A 17,965-nucleotide genomic window follows, 5' to 3' on the forward strand; every position below is an offset into this window, starting at 1 on the left:
AAGGAATGGTGGAGCTCACAATGGTCCATTGTTGGCAATGGGGTAGGTGATAACGAGTTATGCAGACAGTATATATACTAACTATGCATCTGTCTAAATGGTTCTTAAATATTGTGAAGTTGGGTCAAAGGGCCTGTTTCCATGCTAGTCTGAAGAAGGATCTCGACCCGAAACGTCACCCGTTCATTCCTTCTCTCCAGAGAAGCTGCCTGCCTGAGTCCCGCTGAGTTACTCCAGCTTTTAGTGGTCTATCATCCTGAATGTGGTTCTGCGTGCAGGCGTGGGAGGCTCCATTTGCTGAGGAGTTGTGAATGGAATGAAACGTTGTGCAAAGGTCAACGACCCTTCGCCGCTCCTGACCTTGTTGCTGCTGCAGCTTTTGGACACCAGGGATCGCCTTTGAACTGATGGGCAACACCGGGCATTTTCCTGCGTTGTCACCTTGTCGTGGTGGAGAGGTTCGTGTGGACCTGAGATCCTGAGAGCGATGCCGTCTGGAGCCATGCTCCTGGTAGGGCCACCCATGGCGGTAAGGTCGAGGGGGAGGTCTCTGACAAAGAGCCAATCCAACCAAGACCTCAACGGTGGAACAGGAGGAGGACGATGGCTGACCTTAGTGGAGCTAACGTCACAACGGCTGGGAAGGCGGATGAAGGCTGCAGCAGAAAAGGGTCTCCGGTCGTCTTGGACTCCATGCCACTGGGTCCTGACCCAGATCTGTCAAGGACCGTGGGGTGGCTATCTGTGCATCAGTCTCCCCACGTTAAACAAAGTCACGCACAGGCGCCCTCCATGCAGGGAATAGCACCCTGGAGACACCCATGGTCAGACATGACCGAAGCGGGCCTAAGAGGAAGGACCAGGCATTTGAAACAGGAACATTGTAGAGGTCCATAGAGGTGACGGCACCTCCCTGGGGAAGCTTTCTCCAGATCAGCAGGAAATATCTTCCATCTGCCTTTGACCATGAACATTGGCCCAGTGTCCAACCTGTGCTGGCTTCCTGATTCTAAATGTTTCATTATATCTGAGCAGAAACCTCTCTCTCTTGCTCTTTTTCTCTCTCTCTCTCTTTCTCTCTCTCTCTTTCTCTCTTTCTCTCCATCTTTCTTCTCTCTCTCTCTCTTTCTCTCTCTCTCTTTCTCTCTCTCTCTCTCTCTTTCTCTCTCTCTTTCTTTCTCTCTTTCTCTCTTCCTCTTTCTGTCTGGCTCTCTTTCTCTCCATCTTTCTCTCTCTCTTTCTCTCTCTCTCTCTCTCTCTCTCTCTCTCTCTCTCTCTCTCGCTCCAAGCTGCTGGCCAGAGATTTTATCTTCCATCCCCGATTTGCTTCAGACTTTAGAGATCCAGTGCACGAAACCATCCCTTCGACCCATCTTGTCTACGCCGACCAACGCTCACCGTGTACACTAGCACACCCAGGGACAGTTTTTTAAAACAATTTTACCAAAGCCAATTAACCTACAAACCTGTACATCTTTGGAATGTGGCTGGAAACCTGAGCACCCGGAGAAAACCCACAGGGTCACAGCAAGAGCGCACAAACTCAGTACAAACAGCACCCGTAGCCAGGATCGAACCTGGGTCTCTGGCGTTGTAAGGCATATAATTTAATGGGCAGTGCGATAGTGGAGACAGAATTTATTAAGGATCCTTAAGGCCACAATCGAGGACCTTTTTTTGGGTGTCTCTTTCAAAAGGGCTAGCAGAGGCATAATGGGCAGGATGGCCTGACACTGCACTCAATGACTCTAAGATGCTTTTTACTTTTAGCCCCAGCCCAAGGACCCAGTGTGGTCAACGTGACCAGCATCATGAAAAGCTCCACGTTCATCACGTGGAAGGGAATCTCGTTGGGAGAGTGCGAGGGGGTCCTGCAGAAATACCTCATCATCTATACTGACGGTCGGAACCACACGCACAGTAAGCAGAGCCATAGGAGCTGGCTCGCAGGGCCGAATGGCCTACTCCTGCACCTATTGTCTATACCACCCAACCACAGCTGGCTGCAGGACAGCCCCATGCACTATAGTGACTCCCATCCAGAAGGTCCACAGAACCAGACACAAACACATTCTAATGCCCCTGTCCCACTTAGGAAACCTGAACGGAATCCTCTGGAGACTTTGCGCCCCACCCAAGGTTTCCGTGCGGTTCCCGGAGGTTTTTGTCAGTCTCCCTACCTGCTTCCACTACCTGCAACCTCCGGCAACCACCCGCAACCTCCGGGAACCGCACGGAAACCTTGGGTGGGGCGCAAAGTCTCCAGAGGTTTCCGTTCAGGTTTCCTAAGTGGGACAGGGGCATAGGATGGGATACAGCACAGGTCCATTGAGTGCAGACCCAAGAACTGTTCTGGTGCACAGTCCTGCAGAGATGATGAGACAGTGGGCCTGAAATGAGAGAGCGTGTGATTGACCATATTGGACGCATGAACGGTGGCGTTAGTGACTGTGCGAGGATACCACTGGTTTAGGGATGCAGCTTGAAAACAGGCCCTTCGGCCCATCGAGTCCACACCGACCATCGATCACCCTTTCATACCAGCTCTATGCTATCCCGCTTTCACATCCACTCCCCTACACACACAAGGGGCAATGTTACAGAGGCCAAATCCGCACGTCTTTGGGATGTGGGAGGAGACCGGTGCACCTGGAGAAAACCCATGTGGTCCAGCCATGATCGCATTGAATGGCGGTGCTGGCCTACAATGGCCTACTCCTGCACCTGTTGTCTATTGTCCACAGGGAGAACGTGCAAACTCCACGCAGAGTCCCGTTGTGCAAGGGATTCTCGTATGTCCTGATGCCATTGAAGGAGATTATTCAGCCAATCGAGATTACACCGGCTCTCAGAGATAACCCATCGATTCCATTCCCTCATTCATCTTCCTGTAATCCATTCTGTCTTGCGTGCCCATTCATTCCCCATCTTCACCATTGCTCCACCTGGACTGGGGTAAATGACAGTCAGCAACCATCCTCCCAGCCGACACGTAAGGTCATAAGTGATAGGAGTAGAATTAGGCCATTCGGCCCATCAAGTCTACTCCACCATTCAATCATGGCTGATCTATCTCTCCCTCCAAACCCCATTCTCCTGCCGTCTCCCCACAACCCCTGACACCCGTACTAATCAAGTATCTATCTATCTCTGCCTTAAAAATATCCACTGACTAGGCCTCCACAGCCTTTTGTGGCAAAGAATTCCACAGATTCGCCACCCTCTGACTAAAGAGATTTCGCCTCATCTCCTTCCTAAAAGAACATCCCTTAATTCTGAGACCTCTGGTCCTAGACTCTCCCACCAGTGGAAACATCCTCTCCACGTCCATTCTATCCGAGCCTTTCACTATTCCGTATGTTTCAATCTATCATCTTTGGGATGTGGGGGAAACTCACAAAGGATATTTTTAAGGCAATGAAAGATAGATTCTTCATTAGTACGGGATATTCATCAGAGGTTATGGGGAGAATGGGGTTAGGAGAGAGATAGATCAGCCGTGATTGAGTGGCGGAGTAGACTTGATGGGCCGAATGGCCTAATTCTGCTCCTATCACTAACGAACTTATGAACCCACACGGCCAGGGGTAAACTACACGCACACACACACAGCACGAGAGGCCAGGATCGAACCCCGGGGTCACTGGCATTGTGAGGCTGCAACTCTGCCCACCGTGCCACTGTGCTGCCCCTTGTATCCACCCAATGTGGTGAGAGGTGTGTGGGCAACTGCACTGCGCTGAAACGTAGCATCGAGTTAATAGCTTTGTGAAGGATTGAGACGATGTTCGTGCAAGGAAGTGTGTCAGTCTGGGTCATGTGCGATGGATTGAGTCTGTTGTGTGGGCGATAGTATCAGAGTCCCTGTGGGGGGTGGGGGAACTGTACTGTAAACCCTCGTTATAATGCACCACATAAGGAGGGGGGGGTGTAGGGGGGAATGGTGTCCGTTATTGCCCATTGTCCGCTATAACTAAACACGATATTATTATTGTCTAAGTAGCAGAAACAAACAATTGCAGTAGCTGGCTGATGCACAAAGCGCTGGAGTAACTCACCAGGTCAGGCAGCATGACTGGAGAAAAGGAATAGGTGACGTTTCGGGTCGAGACCCTTCGGACCCGCTGAGTTAACTCCAGCTTTGTGCATCTTGTCTGCTGTGTAAACCAGCATCTGCATTATTCCTTCCGGCCCTATCCATGATAAAGAGGTCTGTTAAAAGGAGGGGGTTTACATGGGTTGGTGTTTGTGCAGGGGTGGTGCCAGTGTTATGAAGGGGGGAATGCTATTGGGTAAGGAATCCCGCCTTGTGTCTTTCGCCTCCTCTCAGTGACCACCTCTGTCTTGTTTGCCAGCCGCTTCTGTCAACGCCTCGACCATGAACTTCACCCTGACGAACCTGAATGCCTCCACCTTGTACACAGTGAAGGTCTGTGGCGTCTCCAGTGTTGGGCAAGGAGCCGGGACGGTTCGAACCTTCCACACTGACTACGGTAATGCGACCGGAAGCTGAGATGACTGGTTGCCCAAAGCCCGCTAGAAAGTCCTTTGCAGTAACGCAGGCTGCATAGGATACGATTGACAATAGACAATAGGTGCAGGAGTAGGCCATTTGGCCCTTCGAGCCAGCACCACCATTCAATGTGATCATGGCTGATCATCCACAATCAGTACCCCGTTCCTGCCTTCTCCCCATATCCCCTGACTCCGCTATTTTTCAGAGCCCTATCTAGCTCTCTCTTGAAAGCATCCAGAGAACCTGCCTCCACCGCCCTCTGAGGCAGAGAATTCCACAGACTCACCACTCTCTGTGAGAAAAAGTGTTTCCTCGTCTCCGTTCTAAATGGATTACTCCTTATTCTTAAACTGTGGCCCCTGGTTCTGGACCCCCCCCAACATCGGGAACATACACTAAAGTTGTATGGTTTGTTTTTGGACAAATGGGGAGAAGGGGATATGGGGAGAAGGCAGGAACGGGGTACTGATTGGGGATGATCAGCCATGATCACATTGAATGGCGGTGCTGGCTCGGAGGGCCGAATGGCCTGCTCCTGCATCTATTGTCTATAAATGCACCACAGTAATGAATGTGGAATTATTGCCTGCGTAAATTGCATTTTACAAATTTTTTTGAAAGCACTTTGGAAATCCTTATCAACCTGCCATGCATCCACACCTGCAGTTCAACTGACGTTGTTCGATCATCAAACCCATCTCCATCTCCATCTCGTTCAGTTTAGCTTCCAGATTTACCAGGGATAGCGGACATTTGGCACATTTGGAGAGGGAATGGGCAGACTGAGCATGGATTGATCTGTGGTAGACCAAAATGCTGGAGAAACTCAGCGGGTGAGGCAGCATCTGTGGAGCGAAGGAATAGGTGACGTTTCGGATCGAGACCCTTCTTCTTCAGTCTGGAGAAGGGTCTTGACCAACGAAACGTCACCTATTCCTTCCCTCCACAGATGCTGCCTCACCCGCTGAGTTTCTCCAGCATCTTTGTCTACCTACGATTTTTCCAGCATCTGCAGTTCTTTCTTAAACATACGGGTTGATCTATGTTCAGCTGTCGGAGAGATTTGGCCAAAGTCTTTAAGTTGGTTCCAAAATGTGGAGAGGGAGAGGGAGAGGGAGAGGGAGAGGGAGAGGGAGAGGGAGAGGGGGAGGGGGGGGGGGGGGGGGAGAGGGAGGGGGAGGGGGAGGGGGAGGGGGAGGGGGATAGGGAGAGGGAGAGGGAGGGGGAGGGAGAGGGAGGGGGATAGGGAGAGGGAGGGGGATGGGGAGGGGGAGAGGGAGGGGGAGAGGGAGGGGGAGAGGGAAGGGGAGAGGGAAGGGGAGAGGGAGAGGGAGAGGGAGAGGGAGAGGGAGAGGGAGAGGGAGAGGGAGAGGGAGAGGGAGAGGGAGAGGGAGAGGGAGAGGGAAGGGGAAGGGGAAGGGGAGAAGGAGGGGGAGAGGGAGAGGGAAGGGGAGAGGGAAGGGGAGAAGGAGAGACGGAAGGGGAGAAGGAGGGGGAGAAGGAGGGGGAGAAGGAAGAGGAGGGGGAGGGAAAGGGAGAGTCCTTCCTCTGTTGGTGGGAGTCCAGAACAAGGAGCCAGACCCTTAACACTAAGGAGGGGTTGCTCAGTAAACACTAGCTCAGGTTGAGGGCAGTGGCCATTTTGGTCACATGCCCTATTTCCCTCTCCCCACCCTTGGTCCGTATTGAGGTTGTTGCCTATTAAACGTTTTTGAAGCAGAGGCTTATCACTTATCAGTTTTTTATTGGACTGCGGTCTTGGAGTGAAAGAAACTGAGTGGGTGAACGGAGTTCAGATACAGATCAGCCCTGGTCTAATCTCAGCCACATCATCTCACTAACTGAGTCTTGTGTTGAATTATAGATCGCAGTGAGCCCGTCGCTATCACCGTGGCGACATCCTTATCCGTCATGTTTGGGGTCTTCATGATGGTTTCTCTCTGTTACCTCTCCATCAAAAGGTACGCTGACACTGGCCGACCCAGAGGCACAAACCCCGACCCTGACACCAGTCGGGAAACACCGACCAACCATCCCAAGGCTGAAGAAGCGTTCCGACCCAAAACGTCACCCGTTCTTTTCCTTCAGGGATGCTGCCTGATCCGCTGAGTCTCTCTCCTCTTCAACGTCGCCTCTCCATCTCTGTCACACGTTCACAAGTTATAGGAGTAGAATTAGGCCATTCGGCCCATCGAGTCTATTCGATCATGGCTCCTAATCCCATTCTCCTCCCTTCTCCCTGTAACCCTTGACACCCGTTCTAATCAAGAATTTGTCTATCTCTGCCTTAAAAATATCCACTGACTTGTGGCCTCCACAGCCCTCTGTGGCAATGAGTTCCACAGATTAACTACACTCTGACTGAAGAAGTTGCCCCTCACCTCCCTTCTCAAAGAGCGCCCTTTAATTCTGAGGCTGTGACCTCTGGTCCTAGACTCTCCCACCAGTGGAAACATCCTTTCCGCATCAACTCTATTTATGACTTTCATTATTCTGTAAGTTTCAATGAGGTCCCCCCCTCAACCTTCTAAACTCCAGCGAGTGGAGGCCCAACGCTGACAAACGCTCATTATAAGTGAACCCATTAAGTCCAGGCAGGAAGCATTTTGACCCCTGGTTCTGGTCACATTCAAAGAATTGCCTTGCCCTCTGCACCAGCTATTTATTAAAACTCAGCATCAAGAGCCCCTTTTAACTTTCTCAACATACCTGTCACTTTCATAAATTCATGGGGGTGGGAGATTGCAACCTTCACGTGGTCCACCCTGTTTCGACTAACGCAATCAACCCGACGTGCACAAACAAATAATATAAAACGATTAGATACATTGGCCATTATAAACAAATAATCTACAACTTTAGGCTGTGCAAGCCGTTCGCAGGAAGAATTCATGCACATGTACCCTGTGTTCTTGTATCCCTTGGAGGCTATATCAAATGGAGGGTATAGAGTCTAGTGTACAGGATGGCTTTGTGTCTACCTGTGGTATAAACCAGCATCTGCAGTTCCTTCCTACACAGGTCAAGGTCAAGGCCAAACTGAAACACTGGCCCCAAACACTGACTAGAAATACTGACTACAACACCAGCGTAGAAAGATTGACCAGAAGCAATGGCCACAGCATCAACTGGAATCAAATCACCATCCAAAATCCTAGGCTCCAGCACCAAGCCCAACGTTAACATCAGGCATAAACACTGACCTGTCGTACTGATCGGAAACACTGACCTCCCCCCCCCCCCCCCCCCCCCCGCCACCGATCACCAACTCCATGAACGGCTCCCAGAAACACTGATGGTGTTACAAGCCCCAACACTTACCAACCCGAAACACTTACTTCAATTCCAGCCCGGACACCTCAACCTCAACCTCAACAATGGGCAGAATCACAGATCCAGGGGTGGGGAACATCTAGACCAGGGGTGGGGAACATCTAGACCAGGGGTGGGGAACATCTAGACCAGGGGTGGGGAACATCTAGACCAGGGGTGGGGAACATCTAGAACAGGGGTGGGGAACATCTAGACCAGGGGTGGGGAACATCTAGACCAGGGGTGGGGAACATCTAGACCAGGGGTGGGGAACATCTAGACCAGGGGTGGGGAACATCTAGACCAGGGGTGGGGAACATCTAGACCAGGGGTGGGGAACATCTAGACCAGGGGTGGGGAACATCTAGACCAGGGGTGGGGAACATCTAGACCAGGGGTGGGGAACATCTAGACCAGGGGTGGGGAACATCTAGACCAGGGGTGGGGAACATCTAGACCAGGGGTGGGGAAACATCTAGACCAGGGGCGGGGAACATCTAGACCAGGGGTGGGGAACATCTAGACCAGGGGTGGGGAACATCTAGACCAGGGTGGGGAACATCTAGACCAGGGGCGGGGAACATCTAGACCAGGGGTGGGGAGCATCTAGACCAGGGGTGGGGAACATCTAGACCAGGGGTGGGGAACATCTAGACCAGGGGCGGGGAACATCTAGACCAGGGGTGGGGAACATCTAGACCAGGGGTGGGGAACATCTAGACCAGGGGCGGGGAACATCTAGACCAGGGGTGGGGAACATCTAGACCAGGGGTGGGGAACATCTAGACCAGGGGTGGGGAGCATCTAGACCAGGGGTGGGGAACATCTAGACCAGGGGTGGGGAACCTTTTCAAGTTGGAACGCCGCATTAAGTTAGCTGCAATCTAACAAGGCCGCATCCAAGAAACTTCAATTAGATACACTGTACAATGTACATTATCTTGTAGAAATCTAACTACTATCCACTAACGGCCACGTGCACCGCTGTCATAAGTTGATAATACTGAAGACTGGATGGCCAGCGGACTCTCCCCGACATTTTCCCTCTCGTCAACCAGCCTCCGGTGGTGGTGGCGCCAGTCAGGCAGGGAGGTTAGCGTACATTCTAGAGTCGCATTAGAACTAAATCATGAGCATAACAGGTGTTAAAATAGCCCTCATGACTTACTAATGTTTTAATTGTGGCCGTCAGTCGGGGAGGATTATTTGGTTGTATCCTCTTTTGCTCGTTGGTATTTTAAATACGTTCATTTTAAGATTAAAATAAAAATAATAAAAGACGAACAAAAACATATCAATAAAAATACATGGATTTGTTCTACAAAATTTGGATTCATTCAAAAGGCCGCAGTTAATGGCCTAGAAGTCCGCATATGGCCTTAAGGCCGCAGGTTCCCCTGATCTAGACCAACAGCAACGTTGGCCAAAAACACTGATCGTAAAGGGTCGAGACCCGAAACACCACCCACCCTTGCTCTCCAGAGATGCTACCTGACCTGCCCAGTTACTCCAGCACTCTGTGTCCTTGTGTTCTTTAAGTAGCATCCTACCACAACCAGAGAGCAGTGCTGAACTACTATCTACTTCTTTGATGTCCCTCGGACCCATCCTTGACCGGACTTTGCTGGCTTTGCCCCCTTATTATGGGTCGACACAAAATGCTGGAGTAACTCAGCCGGTGAGGCAGCATCTCCGGAAGTAATGGGCGAGGCCCTTGGGTCTCGACCCGAAACCTCTCCCCATTCCTTCTCTCCAGAGATGCTGCCTCACCCGCTGAGTTACCCTCCCCAGCATTTTGTGTCTACCTTGGATTTCAACCAGCATCTGCAGTTCTTTCTCACACATCCCCTTATCATGCATCTGTACACTGTAAATGGATGGATTGTAATCATGTATTGTCTTTCTGCTGACTGGCTCGCACGCGGCAACAAGCTTCCCCACTGCACCTCCTTCTTTCCACCCTGACGATAAACACTGTGCTGCACACACACACACGGATTGGCAACACTGGGTAGAAACACAGACCCGATGCCAGCCAGCGGCACTAACCCCCAACACCAACTCCGACACCGACACCGACACCGATCGGATAGGCCACACCGACAACGGTCTTTGTTTACTTTTACAGAATCAAGCGAATGATCTGTCCCGTGGTCGCTGACCCAATCAACAGTCTTGCCGTCAAGCCCATGCCCATCTCTGACTACGTCAGTGTAAGTTTTCCATTTGTGTGTGTGCTTATTGTGGGGGGGTGGGGGGATTGAAGCTGCATGGGCTTGTGTTCACTGGAATCGCGTTCGGCATGGACTAGAAGGGCCGAGATGGCCTGTTTCCGTGCTGTAATTGTTGTATGGTTATATATAGAAGGATAAGAGGGGGGGGTCCTATAGAAATGTATACAATTATAAAAGGACTGGATGAGCTGGATGCAGGAAAAATGTTCCCAATGTTTGGGGGTGGGGGGGGGGGGAGTCCAGAACCAGGGGGCCACACAGTCTTAAGAATGAAGGCGAGGCCATTTAAGACTGAGATGAGAAAATACTTTTTCACCCAGAGAGTTGTGAATTTGTGGAATTCCCTGCCACAGAGGGCAGTGGAGGCCAAATCACTGGATGGATTTAAGAGCGAGTTAGATAGAGCTCTAGGGGCTAGCGGAGTCAAGGGATATGGGGAGAAGGCAGGCACGGGTTACTGATTGTGGATGATCAGCCATGATCAGAATGAATGGCGGTGCTGGCTCGAAGGGCCGAATGGCCTCCTCCTGCACCTATTTTCTATGTATCCACACTGTATCTCTAAACTAACCTAAATTAAACTAAACTATAACCTCCAAATATGCTCCAAAATACATAGACTTTTGGACTTTGGACTACTATTGTCTATTTATTTATCTGTTTGATTTCTTTATCAAAACGGAACTATTTTTGGTTTGCTTATACAGAGTCTGCTTATATGCTGTGCTGCTGCAAGTAAGAATTTCATTGTTCCGTTTTGGGATATAGGACAATAAACACAGAAACATAGACAATAGGTGCAGGAGCAGGCCATTCTGCCCTTCAAGCCAGCACCGCCATTCAATATGATCATGGCTGATCATCTAGAATCAGTACCCCATTCCTGCTTTCTCCCCATTTCCCTTGATTCTGTTAACGGTAAGAGCCACAACCAACTCCCTCTTGAAACCATCCAGTGAATTGGCCTCCACTGTCCACTGTGGCAGAGAATTCCACAGATTCACAACTCTCTGGGTGAGAAATGTTTTTCCTCATCTCAGTCCTAAATGGCCTACCCCTTATTCTGAAGCTGTGACCCCCCCTGGTTCTGGACTCCCCCAACATTGGGAACATTTTTTCCTGCATCTAGCCTGTCCAATCCCTTAAGAATACTTGACCCTTGACTCTTACACTCTTGCAGCAATGGGAGACATGTTCCGCCGATGAAGACGTGATGGATGCCCTGCTTGTCATGGTGATGGCCCAGCATGGAGCCCCTTCGCCCGATGTGCCAGCGGCGGGTTGCACGGAGCCCGTCACCGAGGGCAGCGGGTCTGTGGGCGACAGCGACTCGCTGGGCTTTGGCAGCGGCTCTACGTTTGCCTATCGGCGGCAGACGGGCGGCCCGTCAGCCCCGGAGACACAGTGCGGCGCCGATGACTGTGTGGATGAGCAGACCGAGGGCCAAGGACCAGCACTGGAACCCGCTCACCTTCCCCCTTGGGACCCCCAACCTTGCCCGGACTCTGGGCTCAACCCCTGCGGGAACATGATCTCTTTGCTGTCTGTTTACGATCAGACAGTGGTGGAACAGGATCCGGCAGGGAGTCATGTTCACTCCTAGTGTGTACTGGGCACACACACACACACGCACTCTCCCTCTAATCGGGGCTGCAAGGGTACATGGCCTCTATCATTGAACTTCATGTTCTGGGCCCTACAGACCACCGTGGTTCAGGCCTGGTTCGCCAGGCCGAGAAGTAGGTGCCTAGCGGGCCGCTGCCTCGAGTGGGGAAGCTCAGAAACCCCGAAGGCCAGAGTGTCTCCGGCCCCTTCAAGGTCAGCTGCAGGAGGCGCCCCCACCCCGGGACACAGGGCCGGTCGAGGAGAGGGACTGCAGCAGCCTGGGGCCTACCTGGATTGGGAGAGCTCCAGTACTTCCAGCTCGTGGACCGGACTTTGGACTGTTTCTTCCTCTTTGTAAACAAAACAGCGGTAAAACATGGGTGTGGTCGGCAGAATTTCACTCCACCGTGCTTACGGCTGAGGCCTTCAATGGTCAGTTCCTGTGGTCAAACTCCTCGAGGTCCAGTCTCAGCCAGGGCCGAGAGTGGACAGTGGCCTAAGGAGCTTCACCCAACAACTGGTGATTATCATCACATCTGACCAGCTAACAGGTAACCCTTTAATTGCCTGATCCGCACTGCAACACGCAGCCTGTGAGGAGTATTTTATCCAGAATGTTGGGATCTGGAGTTTACCCTCTGGATGGGTGGTGAGGCAGAAAACCTCATTGCATTTGAAAGATATTGCGACTAGTTTAGTTTAGTTTCGAGACACAGCATGGAAACGGGCCCTTCAGCCCACCGGCCAGGGATCCCCGCACCCTAACACTATCCTACACACACCAGGGACAATTTACATTTATACCAAGCCAATTAGCCTACAAACCTGCACGCCTTTGGAGTGTGGGAGGAAACCGGAGCTTCCCGGAGAAAACCCACGCAGGTCACCTGTTGGACGTACATAGAAACATAGAAAATAGGTGCAGGAGTAGGCCATTCAGCCCTTCGAGCCTGCACCGCCATTCAATATGATCATGGCTGATCATCCAACTCAGTATCCCATCCCTGCCTTCTCTCCATACCCCCTGATCCCTTTAGCCACAAGGGCCACATCTAACTCCCTCTTAAATATAGCCAATGAACTGTGGCCTCAACTACCTTCTGTGGCAGAGAATTCCACAGATTCACCACTCTCTGTGTGAAAAATGTTTTTCTCATCTCGGTCCTAAAAGATTTCCCCCTTATCCTTAAACTGTGACCCCTTGTTCTGGACTTCCCCAACATCGGGAACAATCTTCCTGCATCTAGCCTGTCCAACCCCTTAAGAATTTTGTATGTTTCTATAAATTCCCCCCTCAATCTTCTAAATTCTAGCGAGTGCAAGCCGACAACTCCGTACAAACTCCGTACAGACAGCACCCGCATTCAGGATCGAACCCGGGTCTCTGGCGCTACAAGGAAGCCACCGTGCTGGCCATCAGATTTGTAGGTTAACTGGCTTCTGTAAATTGCCCGTAGTGTGCGTAGGACAGAACTAGCATGACTCAGTGGGCTGAAGGGCCTGTTTCCACGCTGTATCTCTAAACTAAACTAAAAATACACAATCACATTCAGTCCATCGGCGTATATTGCGTATTCATTTTCTATTGCTGCCAGTTCCTTGAGTTTCATGCTTCTTATCAATTGCAGTAAATATATTTCACGAATAGACTGCCGTCTGGTCTTTGTCACTGGTATTTATTAATCTACAGTCCTGGTAATATTTGGGGATTTTCCTGTGGAAATTCCCCACACCTCTCTCAACCTTTTTTTGTAACTTTTTCATATTTAACCAAAAGTCTTTTTTTCCCCCTCTATTTTGTATTTTAAGGTGTGTAAATCTTATAAAGTTTAAAAGTGAATTAAAACACAAATTCCAATTTTTAACGTGTGTGCGTTTCAAGTCAGTGAAGCTCGTGGGGATTTGCATAAGTTGCACCGTTTATTCTTGGAATCGTCGTTTCAAAGGTCACTTGAGACTTGGTCCAGTCGCCCGTTAGGCTCGAAGGTTTTGTATGATGAAGCGAAATGAAGGGGATGAGAAATGTCACAGTTCTCGGAAAGTATGAATCAATTTCATAAGCAACAGAAAGTAAAAATAACAAAAATGTAGAGGTACTCATTTAAGGTAATGGAATCAGCATTGTGGTGAAGTGTGTGGTTTGGCCTAGTTAGCGATTACAGCTGATCAGCATCTCCCTTAACCCACATCACATCAGCTCTAAATCGAAAGTCTAAAGTCTGGCTATCTCTATCTATATCTCTAGCCCGCGCGCGACGAGCGGCGCGCGCGCGCGCCGGGCGAGAGCGCGCGCGCGCGCGCTGCGCGCGCCGCGCGCAGCGCGCCAGCGCGCGAGCGCGAGCGCGCGCCAGCGCGAGCGCGCGAGCGGGCGCCGAGCGCGCGCGAGGCGCGCGCGAGCGCGCGCGACGGCGCGCGCGCGACGCGCGCGGCGCGGCGCGCTGCGAGGCGCGCGCGCGCGCGAGCGCCGCGAGCGCGCGCGCGAGGCGCGCGCGCGACGCCGCGAGCCGCGCGGGCGGCGCGAGCCGGCGCGCGCGAGCGCGCGCTGAGCGCGCGGCGCCGAGCGCGCGCGCGCGCGGGCGTGCCGCGGTAGCGCGCGCGAGCGCGCGCGAGCTGCGCGTAGCGCGGAGCGAGCGCGAGCGCCCGAGCGAGAGGCGGAGCGCTGCGAGCGCGCGAGCGCGCGCGCGCGCGCGAGCGCGGGCGCGCGCGCGAGCGAGCGCGAGCGCGCGAGCGAGCGAGCGCGCGCGAGCGCGCGAGCGCGCGCGAGCGCGCGAGCGCGCGAGCGCGCGCGAGCGCGCGAGCGCGCGCAGCGAGAGCGCGCGCGCGCGCGCGAGCGCGAGAGCGCGAGCGCGCGAGAGCGAGAGCGCGCGAGCCGCGCTAGCGCGCGGCGAGCGCGCGAGCGCGCGCGAGCGCGCGAGCGCGCGAGCGCGCGAGCGCGCGAGCGAGCGCGCGAGCGCGAGAGCGCGCGAGCGCGCGAGCGTCGAGCGAGAGAGCGAGCGCGCGAGCGCGCGCGAGCGCGCCGCGCGCGAGCGCGAGAGAGAGCAGCGAGCAGAGCGCGTAGAGAGCGCGAGCGCGCGACGAGAGCGCGAGCGCGAGCGCGAGCGCCAGAGCGAGCGCGCGCGCGCGCGCGCTCGCGATCGCGCGCGAGAGCGCGCTCGCTATCGAGCGAGAGCGCGAGAGCGCGACGAGAGCTAGCGCGCGAGCGCCGATCTCTCGAGAGCTCGAGACGCGAGCGCGAGCGCTCGCGAGAGCGCGCTCTCTATTCTCTCCTACCTCTCTCTATTCTCTCTATCTCTCTATCTCTCTATCTCTCTATCTCTCTCTATCTCTCTATTCTCTCTCTCTATCTCTCTCTCTATATATCTCTCTCCTATCTATATATATATCTCTCTTTATATATTCTCTCTATCTCTCAGTCTAGCTCTATATCTATATATCTATCTCTCTCCCTTTCTATCCCTATCTCTCTATCGCTCTCTATTCTCTCTCTGTCTTTAACTATATATCTCTATCACTATCATTCTCTCTCTCCATATATCTCCATCTATCTCTATATCTCTCCCTATCTCACACTCTTTCTTTCTCTCTCTCTCTCTCTATCTATCACTTTACTCGTGCTTTCTTTATCTCTTGCTTTCTCTTTCTCTCTCTCCTCTCTCTCTCTCTTTTCTTCTCTGCTCACTTGCTCTCTTTTTCTCTCTTTTTTGTTCTTCCTCACTCCCTTTCTCTTTCTTTTCTCCCTGTCTTTTTCTCTCTCCCCCTCTCTCTCTCTCTCTCTCTCTCCCTTTATCTCCCTCTTCCCCCAAATCATTCCACCTCTCCCTACATTAATCCTGGTGAAACTGTGGCATTCACAACCGTGGCTATTGATCTGACCCATGCTGCAGGGAAGTTCTGGAAATGGACAATTAAGTATAAAGTCTTCTTCTGTCGTGTCCATCTTCCATGTTCCAAATGTCGACCTCGCTGTCATTGTCTTCTGACGCAAGCTTCCGGCAACAATCAGTGGGAGCCGTCACTTGTCGCAGTAGATGATGGCGGTAGCAGAATTAGCTCGGGATACATATAAAATATGGTCCCCATTCATTAACTATTTGAAGGGATAGATTGGCTTGGCACGGAAACCTAACTGAAACTTGAACTCAGGATTAGATGAAAAGTTATACTTTATAATCTACGAACCTATCTCCAATGACGTATTAGTAGTAATTCATTCCACCTTTTTTCTTTTTTGACATTTGTAATTCTCTCTTACTATCTATATTAAAAAAAACTAGAAGCAGAATCAATCCACAATTGAAAATTTTAATAATGTATGATTGATGTACATGAAAAGTTTTTACTATAATATGTACCTATATTTTACCATAACATGTTTGCTTCCAATAAAAATATTTAAAAAAAATTAAAAAAGAATTAAACTCGGGATTCTTCCAGTTCCCAGCGCGATGTGGACGCTTCTGCTATGGGGCCAAGTGTAAAGTGACTCAGCATTTAGAATCTGAAGGGATTTGCGAGCACCAAGAAAGGTGACAAGATTCTATCCAGAAACTGAGAAGGAATTTAAAGAAGAAGGGTTTCGGCCCGAAACGTCGCCTATTTCCTTCGCTCCATAGATGCTGCTGCACCCGCTGAGTTTCCCCAGCATTTTGTGTACCTTCGATATTCCAGCATCTGCAGTTCCCTTTTGAACACAAGGAATTTAAAGTCATGGGCGTAGCCATATCTAATGATGCCATTTACAACAGATCGATACAAAGTGCTGGGGTAACTCCGCGGGGTCAGGCAGCATCTCCGGAGGATGGGTGACGTTTCGGGTACGGACTCTCCAACAGACCCTCCTTCAGTACAAAGCAGCATCTGCAGTCCCTTGCCCCTACAGTTCACAATAGCATGTACCCAATGAGACCCAACTCTGTGGACACAGTGGGGACTGCTGATGCTGGAATGATGAGCAGACCACGACCTACTGAACAAACAAGACGTCACCAGCAGCTCTGAGGCAGTGCTGTTCCATTTGCAGAAGCATAGAAACATAGGCAATAGGTGCAGGAGTAGGCCATTCGGCCCTTCGAGCCAGCACCGCCATTCAATGCGATCATGGCTGATCATCCAGAATCAGTAGCCCGTTCCTGCTTTCTCCCCCATAACCCTTGATTCCGTGGGTGACATGAGAGGGGTACAGTGGCTTTAGAGTGAAACTATTTCTGGGCTCCGGAGTGAGGTTGGCTGTTCCGTTGCTTGAAACCTGCTACTCATTGATTGAGGGAACAAGCACCGCGGAAAGGTGTCATATTTTTACTGTGAATCATGTCATGGGTGCTTTGAACTGTACACCCGTAGCCCGCAGCCAGCCAAAGTGTCAAGTGGGGTAGCCACATATTGAATGTTCCTACGTCATAGGAGCAGAATTAGGCCATTCGGCCCATCGAGTCTACTCCGTCATTCAATCACGGCTGATCTATCTCTCTCGCGCTCCTAATCCCATTGCCCTGCCTTCTCCACGTAACCTTTGACCCCCATCCTAATCAAGAATCTATCTATCTCTGCCTTAAATACATTCACTGACTTGGCCTGCTTTAAATCTCTGCCGTAAAAATACCCAAAGACTTGGCCTCCACGGAGGAAAACACCAAGAGGTATGGTCAGAGTGCGAGAATGTGGTTGAGGGATTGTGTCGAGTGGCTTTGAACAGTGGAAAAGACTCAAAGGGCCAATAGACAATAGACAATAAGTGCAGGAGTAGGCCATTCGGCCCTTCGAGCCAGCACCGCCATTCAATGTGATCATGGCTGATCATCCCCAATCAGTACCCCGTTCCTGCCTTCTCCCCATATCCCCTGACTCCGCTATTTTTAAGAGCCCTATCTAGCTCTCTCTTGAAAGCATCCAGAGAACCTGCCTCCACCACCCACTGAGGCAGAGAATTCCACAGACTCACCACTCGCTGTGAGAAAAAGTGTTTCCTCGTCTCCGTTCTAAATGGCTTACTCCTTATTCTTAAACTGTGGCCCCTGGTTCTGGACTCCCCCAACATCGGGAACATGTTTCCTGCCTCTAGCACGTCCAAGCTCTTAACAATCTTATATGTTTCAATGAGATCACCTCTCATCCTTCTAAACTACAGAGTGTACAAGCCCAGCTGCCCCATTCTCTCAGCATATGACAGTCCCGCCATTAACCTTGTAAACCTACGCTGCACTCCCTCAAAGGGCCAAATAGACTACTCCTGCGTTTATATTTACCCAAGAACAGTGGAACCATTTAGCCATCGAGGCCGTTACAGAAGAACAATAGAGGA

The 17,965-nt window shown here is 51.5% G+C and overlaps 2 protein-coding genes across 2 annotated transcripts in view; both read left to right on the forward strand.

The window, feature by feature from the left end:
• The window catches only part of LOC116989693, a 27,652-nt gene extending 15,797 nt beyond the window's left edge, over nt 1–11,855 (forward strand). The window contains exons 4-8 of the mRNA XM_033047294.1: nt 1,771–1,920; nt 4,356–4,493; nt 6,381–6,477; nt 9,957–10,041; nt 11,243–11,855. Coding sequence (XP_032903185.1) covers nt 1,771–1,920; nt 4,356–4,493; nt 6,381–6,477; nt 9,957–10,041; nt 11,243–11,665 — 893 coding nt within the window. The 3' untranslated portion in view covers nt 11,666–11,855. The remainder of the gene's footprint in view (nt 1–1,770; nt 1,921–4,355; nt 4,494–6,380; nt 6,478–9,956; nt 10,042–11,242) is intronic.
• LOC116989628 (testis-specific H1 histone-like) lies at nt 11,747–14,859 on the forward strand. Its single transcript, XM_033047196.1, has 3 exons — nt 11,747–11,801; nt 12,105–12,218; nt 13,913–14,859. The coding sequence occupies exons 1-3, from the start codon at nt 11,747–11,749 to the stop codon at nt 14,857–14,859; spliced, it is 1,116 nt and encodes a 371-aa protein (XP_032903087.1).
• Nucleotides 14,860–17,965: the final 3,106 nt, after the last annotated feature.

This window comes from Amblyraja radiata, chromosome 29 (genome assembly GCF_010909765.2).
Source record: "Amblyraja radiata isolate CabotCenter1 chromosome 29, sAmbRad1.1.pri, whole genome shotgun sequence".
NCBI lineage: Eukaryota > Metazoa > Chordata > Chondrichthyes > Rajiformes > Rajidae > Amblyraja > Amblyraja radiata.